The sequence below is a fragment of the Sinohyriopsis cumingii genome, chromosome 14, assembly GCF_028554795.1.
Source record: "Sinohyriopsis cumingii isolate HCF-2022 chromosome 14, ASM2855479v2, whole genome shotgun sequence".
Taxonomy (NCBI): Eukaryota; Metazoa; Mollusca; class Bivalvia; order Unionida; family Unionidae; genus Sinohyriopsis; species Sinohyriopsis cumingii.
In genome coordinates, this window is record NC_142974.1 from 52300767 (window position 1) to 52308272 (window position 7506).

Here is a 7506-nt window from a genome sequence, read left to right on the forward strand (position 1 = left end):
TCAAATGCCTAAAGTTTGAGTTAAAAATTTAGAGACCTACTATTTATTTTTCTGGTGAATTTTTGGGATATTATTGGAATACTTTTCAGTTCCAAAAGAGTTTGCAAGAAAATATTCTCGCTCAAACTTTAGAAGAAAATTTTAACTGATATTACTATAGCAATATACGAAAACACTATATGGGTAGCCACTGAGCTGGTTTCTTCCTCACTATGAACTTCATCCAACCCAGAATAAAACGTTGTGCAGGCAAGAGAAGGGTACAAAATTACCAGAGGATTCCTGTCTCATGGCAGACTCGGACTTCATGGCTTTCAGATGCAAAGTATTGTGGAATAAATTCACATATATCTTCCTTACTCCCACAGGCTGACAAATAGGCATGGTCCTAGAAATGAATATGATGCAAATAATAATAATAATAATAATGAATATAATAATAATAATTATAATGTATGTGTGTGTGATTAGGATTTCTAATGTAGCTTTCAAATATTGAGGAGTTTAAACTGTCAAAGAAACAATTCTCTGCAAATGTATGTAAAACAGACCAAAAAATATGTAAATATCAGGGCAAAATCCATATAAGCAGATAAAAATAGTTTTTTTCATCCAATATCTAGTATGACAAACTGACAATGTATATAAACAATTTGTAAAAATCTATATGCAGGAACTGGACTAAACAGTGGCCATAATTTTTTACAACTCATTTGAAGACATGAACTGAAACTTTGAGTTACTTGTGCAGAAAAAAGGTAAATACAATAATGGATACTTGCAGGGATTATATCAGAAGAATCATTAATCATTCCAATCAAAGAAGTCAGTTCACTTGGCTTGATTTCAGATGGAGTAAACAGTTTATTCTCCACACGTATCTTTGGTGTTTCTTTAGTTTTTGACAACACTGTAGAAGTCAACTGTTCAAGATCTTGGGCTTTCTTTATTACTTCAACATCTGTCCTTTGATCAATTAAGTTATGTGCATTATTATTTGCATTTGAATAGATTTTTAATTCAGCCTGTACATCTCTAATGAAAACTGCATTTTGCTGTCGCAGGTCTTTGTAAAAATTTTGTATTTTGTCTTTCATTTTTGCAACTTCTTGATCAAGCACTTTTATTAACTGTAAACGCTGCTCTTCTAGGGCTTTTATTTCTTCCATCTCTGCATCATCAAGCCTCCTACCAAGCTCTTCTCCCACCTGGGCGGAAGCAGTGATGCTTTCAATTTTGTTCATTATATACTTTATCTTGGTCTGTACACTTTTTTTCACATCAGCTGCAGCATCTGCTACGGTTTCTGTGGCATGATTTTCGTGCTTAACTGCTTTACATGTGTAACAAATTAAAGCTTTACAGTCTTTGCAGAAAAGCTTGATCTCCTCATCCGGGTGTTTATCACAGAATATGCGTTGCCGAATTTTGCCTTTCATTTCAGAATCTAGACTTCCCAAATCACTTATTTTGTGACTCCTACTCACTTTCGATTTTTCGTGGACAAAACAGCATGTCTGACACAAATTCTCCTCGCAATCCAAGCATCTACTATTTGCCACGATTTCCGGACCACAAATATCACATGAAAATTTCTCACCAGAGTCCATGTCGTCGATGTAAAAATTTGTTTGGAAGCCGGACACACCCTCCATAGGCAACTCGACGCTTTTCCTGCAAAGGGGGCAATCGAATCGACCGTTATGAAGTTTAGCACGTACGTAATCTTCCAGGCACTTGTAACAAAAACTATGGTGACATGATATGAGCTTTGGATTTTTAAAACTATCCATACAAATACTGCACTCTTGTCGATTAGCCGCCATTGTTGTTTTTGTTGAACTAGTTCACTATGGTACCTTGATTGGAGCACCGTTTTATTTATATAGTCTGGGTAATGTAGGCGTAATGTAGCTACGATATCGTATCATCCGGGTATTATTGAACGCTGTGTTTTCCCGGTACTTAATGTTGTTATCGGCACATATTAAAACCGTACTGTTGTTACTTCATTGTTACAAATTAATAAGTTTCTCTGACTTTCCCTCTATGTATTCCTGTAAAAAAAATCTCGGTCAATCCAATCGCGTAAATGTAAATAAAACCGCATATGGCGGCTGACCCAGATGTAATCGGGTCACAATTATTTTGGAGACGACACTCATTATTATTAACAACAATGTATTCCTACACCATATAACAGTTTTAAACTAGGATTTTTTTTCAAAGCCTGTCAGCGAAAATCTCTTTAAATTATGTTCAATGACATGCACATACTAGGGGGTTGTTCATTTGGGGGACAAGGACAAAACGTTCTCAAACCGAAACGTACCCAAGTCAAAACATACCCAGACCGAAACATACCGAAGTCCAAAACGTATTCAAGTCTAAAAGAATATTTTATAAAGTCAGCTAATGAAAATAACTTAATGTGCTCACTGTTTTTATATATCATGTTCATATAATCTTATATAAAAACACACACGTTTGTCTTTGTTTGAAAGAAATGGTGGCAGCATCCAAATCTGTATTTTAGCACCAGAGAGGGTGAACAAACCACTTAAAGGAATGGTCACCCTTGTGTTTAGACCAAAAAAAATAGTGACCCTTCATAGAGGTCAATATCACGTCTACGATTATTGTTTGTACCAAACAGAATTGTAGACGAACCCCCCTCTGCTGCTCAATAATCTTGGGAATCTTCATCTGAATCATGGGAATCTTTTGTTTTGTTCTTCAAGTAATATTCAAGTTCTGATGGTGGTTTTTCTATTTTTGGATTTATGTTCTTTCTTTTTCTGTAATATATCATCAAACTTCTGTATCGATCTCCACCGCAATTTTCGCAAATCTGATATAATCCTCTAACGCCGTTGTTACATACAACACAACTTCGTGAACCAGCATGAGGATTTTTCTTTAAAATATAATTATGTTTTTTACAATATTCTCCACGACACCTTTTGTTGCATTTATCTGTTGTTCCTTGAATTAACCACGCACAGTTGTTCATTATATTAATGATATCTGTTTAATTAAATTTACACCCTCTCTGCTGATATCAATTAAAAAATTGTTATATTTAAAATAATGGTACATCCAGAATCTCATACTGCAAGAATAGCACGAGAGTAGTAAGGTGGGACGGTCTAGGGACTAGGGGAGTTCCATGTTAAAAAGGTAATATCCACTCTGGGGACTACGTAAATTTAACATAGGAAGCAATATCCACTCTGGGGACTATATAAATTTAACATGGGAGAAAAAAGATATCCACTCTGGGGACAAGGGAATTTAACATGGGAGAAAGGAAATATCCATTCTAGGGACAAAGGCATTTGAACAATGGGAGAAAAAAATATCGATTCTAGGGACAAAGGCAATTGAAACATGGGATTTTTAAATATAAAAAAATAGAAAATAAAAAATAAAGAGGGTTGGCAATGGAAAGTCAATCTCTTTTCCAGACCTATGAGTGGCCCTGAAAAGGGCCTTTGGGTTTCTTCGTCTTCTTCTAACTCGTCCACTTCTTTATCCATCCCCTTATTTTTTCCATCATTCCTTTCTTCTTCTTCTTCTTCTTTTCATTTTCCGGTATCCAGTCCGGGTGACCCATGGCTCGGAACTTCTGTTGGATTTGTATCCAGTTAGCGTTCAGTTTCTCTAGTTCTTCCTTTTTCTTTCTATTTTCTTCTTCTTTTCTATCTTTTGCCCACCTGTCCTTTATTTTCTCCACTTCTTCATCTATCACCTTTCTCATCTTTTCTTCCCCTGTTTTCAATCTTTCAACACTCCTTTTGACAAAGGGCCACTCTGACCTTTTTTCTATCTCTTCCAAAAACCTTCTTACTTCTTCTACCTTCTCCAGGGCCTCTTTTAAGGTCCCCACTCTAACATAAGGGGGATTTATTAGCCCTCTCAATCTCTTCACTTCTTCTTCAATTAATCCTTCTATCATCTCCCTGGCTAATTTTAGTTCGTTCACGCAGTGCACACTGGTTCTTAACCTCCAATCTCTTTCAATCCTTTCAACTCCATATTCACCATCCACCATCCAAAAATAAACATGCCTTAAATCATTAAACAGTTGGGACACTTCCATCTTCTTTTTTTTTATTCCTTAGAATGGTGCGAACGACGAACTTTGTGGGTGCTTATAGTGAAAGCGCGGACGTGATGGAAAACATCCCCCTAAAACAAAATTGATATTACCTAGATTATCACTTAAAACGCGCGGACGTGAAGGAAAACATCCCCCTACTTTTCTCATTTCATATAATATACTATCCACATAACTGAAGCAGCAATTAACAAACCCCAAATCTACTATCCACACACGCAAAGCATTATAATTAAACCCAATAATCTACTAACCACACAAACTTACTTGAGCTCTTACAAACACACACATAAAAAACACACACTCACACAAATAAAAAGAGTCAGTGTTTATATTCACACTACTCTACATACACGCACATTGGCAAATTGATTACTATTTCTTTTCTAAAGGTTTGGGTAGCCCTGAAAAGGGCTGTTTGTTTTTGAACTCCAGGACACCTGGTTAATGCTGGCACCTTCCTGGCCTGGCACCACACACACATCTTCTACTCCAATCTTTCCAGTTGACTCGTTTGACTGGGAGCGCAGAGGGAGGATGATCAGCTTCATCACCCCAATCCTCTGTCTCTGGTATCTTGTAAGACATCCTCTCTCCTATTTTCTTTTCCTCCTCTTCCTTTTGTCTTCTCTCCTCCTCTTCTTTCTTTATCCTTGCCTCTTCTACTATGGCCTCCGCGGCCATTCATTTACTATGCGCCTGGCATATTCCAGGTGCATCTGGATTTCTAGCAGTTTCACAATTCTGGTATTCATTGTCTTGTCAACGAATGAACAGGGTAGCTAGACTGCCCAGTGATTTTCAATTTATAGTAAAAGCGCGGACGTGATGGAAAACATTCCCCTAAAACAAAATTTAGTTAGTTAGTTAGTTGGATTATAGTGGTTTTCGTTCTTTTGAACATGTACCACTTTTTTATTCACGCACTGCGTGATTTTTAATTACTCCTGGGGGAAGGAAAAGGAGCCTCATCCCCCAGGCTTTTATGTACTCAAAGAGTACTTTTTAATTTAGCCACTCAGGTGTAGGACTAACTAGTCCTTAACAACCTGACTGAAAGGCTAATAGACATGAGTGGGAATAGTCACACCACACACTCGTGTTTCTTAGTTGGATTGAAATGCCCCAGGTGTCAAACCAAGCAGTACGTGACTCCCGCCACGATTGGTCGGCAGCGATGAGGTTACATTAGGACACCCGGTCTTGTGGCATTGACGAAGTGGCCCGCTTTTTTGATATCATCAATTGCCTTTCCCAGTCCGATATTCCGGTAGACAGAGCCTTCCTTTTTTCCACTCTATTTAGGTGGTGCAGGTTCATCAGCTTCATCGCCGCTGGATGATGATACTTCCAGGGCCGCTGCCAGCGTGGAAGTTTCAAATTCTTCAGTGTCGTCTGCCAACATTGCCTGGATTTGGCTGAGTATGTTAGTAGAAATAGCTGTGGAAGCTTGATTTAAAAGTTCAGCCAGATGTTGTTTAAGAGACAAGGAGACGGTTAGGAGTATTTTTTTTTTTTTTTTTTTTTTTTTTTTATTCATCAATTCCTTATTTATTTTGATACCCTATCTTATTGGTTTGGAATGAAAACTTGTTTTTATGGTTGTTTGTATGTTATTATGGAGTCCTGTTTTAATTAATTCCTATTTTCCTATTTTAATTTTTTGTGGCCTTAATTGGTTTTTATTATTCGGGGTATGAACGGCTGTGTCAGTTTGTGAACCTACGAGACCTAGCAGGCCGTCATAATTCCCAAACAGTGATTTTGTAATATTCGTCCTTAACTGGTTTTTATTATTCGGGCTATGAACGGCTGTGTCAGTCTGTGAACCCACGAGACCGAGCCGGCCGTCATAATTCCCAAACAGTGATTTGTTATATTTTTAACTGGTCTTTGATTTACTTTCTTAGATTTTTTTGAGTAGATTGGATTCGTGTATAAAACTTATGATATTTTTGAATGTTAGATTAATATTGGGGTTTGTGTTCATCATGAATTCTGGGTATGTTGTAGGGGATCCAATTTTATGCTGTTTAACTTTAAACTTAGCCCTTTCTTTTTCAAGTTTATGGCAGTTGTTAAAAATATGCTCTATGTCTTCTGGGACCCTGCAGTGGTAGCAGTTAGGGTTATGTGGTTGTGGTCCTATGTACTGTCCGAAGCTGTTAGCCAGCTTGGTTTTGCCCGTGAGTATTCTATTTATGAATTTTTGTTCACTGCCTTTTGTTTTGGGTGGTTTCCTATTTCTACATACTTCTTTAATGATGGTTTTTAGTTTCCTGCCTTGAGTGCTTGTGTTCCATAATTCCTGCCATTTATTATCAATGAGGGTTTTAGATATGCTATTGAGTTCGCATATGCTATAATCTAGGTTGATGTGAGTGGTTTCGTTTAGTTTTTGTTTAGCTGTTATATCTGCCATATCGTTACCTGGTATGTTAATATGGGATGGTATCCACATAAATTCTACTTGTAAGTTATTATTGTTCAGTATTTTTAACAATAAATTGGTTTGCCTAAGATAGTTTTCTCTTGATTTGGTGTTGTTATTAAGTATTGAGTTTATGACGCTTAGCGAGTCACTTATTATTACCGCTTGGGGTATTTTGTTCTCTTTGATCCATTTGAGTGCTTCAAGTATGGCCCAGAATTCAGCTGTGTATATAGAGCAGAGGTTAGGTAGTCTTCTTCCTACTTTAATGTTAAGTTCGGGGATTACGTAAGCTGCTGCTGTTCTGGGTGGTTCTGTAATTTTGGATCCATCAGTGTAAATCTTAATGTAGTTGCAATATTTTGAGTTGATTTCTTCTGTACAGATTGTGTTTAGTTTGAGTTCCTGTTCGTTTTTATTGCCATATTTCGTAATGAGTGTGTTAACTGTGGGGTTGATATTTATCCATGGTTCTTTGTCATAGTGATTTGCAATTTCTGCTTGGAGTTTGTCTATAGGAAGTTGTTCAACTAATTGATGGACTAATTTCCCTGCTGGTATGTTTTGTGATAATTTAGTTCTAAAAGGTATGTTGCATTTATTTATAGCTAGCCGGGTGGGGTGTGTGTCGGGGTGTGTTGTTAGCCTGGCTGCATATCTGAGGGTGAGTTCTTGTCTTCTAAGGTGGAGCGGCAGTTCTCCAGTTAAGATTTGAAGTTCCACTAGTGATGTGGATGGTAGTGCACCAGTGCAAATAATTAGGGCCTTTCTTTGTATGCTATCTAGTTTTTTGAGGTTATTTTGCGGTGCCGAGTTGTAAATTTGGCATCCGTAATCTAGTTTAGATCTAATTAACGATTTATATAAAGCTAGTAAGGTTTCTTGATTGGATCCCCAGGTGGTTCCTTTAAGGGTTGTAAGGAGGTTAAGGTCTTTATTACACCTTTTGACTAGT

General features: G+C 37.2%; 1 protein-coding gene across 1 annotated transcript in view; it reads right to left on the reverse strand.

Annotated features, from left to right (window-relative positions):
- The window catches only part of LOC149783801 (uncharacterized), a 49803-nt gene extending 47924 nt beyond the window's left edge, over nucleotides 1-1879 (reverse strand). Inside the window, exons 1-2 of the mRNA XM_089932027.1 lie at nucleotides 783-1879; nucleotides 273-388 (exon numbers count right to left, since the gene is read on the reverse strand). Of these exons, the coding sequence (XP_089788153.1) occupies nucleotides 273-388; nucleotides 783-1826 (1160 nt within the window). The 5' untranslated portion in view covers nucleotides 1827-1879. The remainder of the gene's footprint in view (nucleotides 1-272; nucleotides 389-782) is intronic.
- Nucleotides 1880-7506: the final 5627 nt, after the last annotated feature.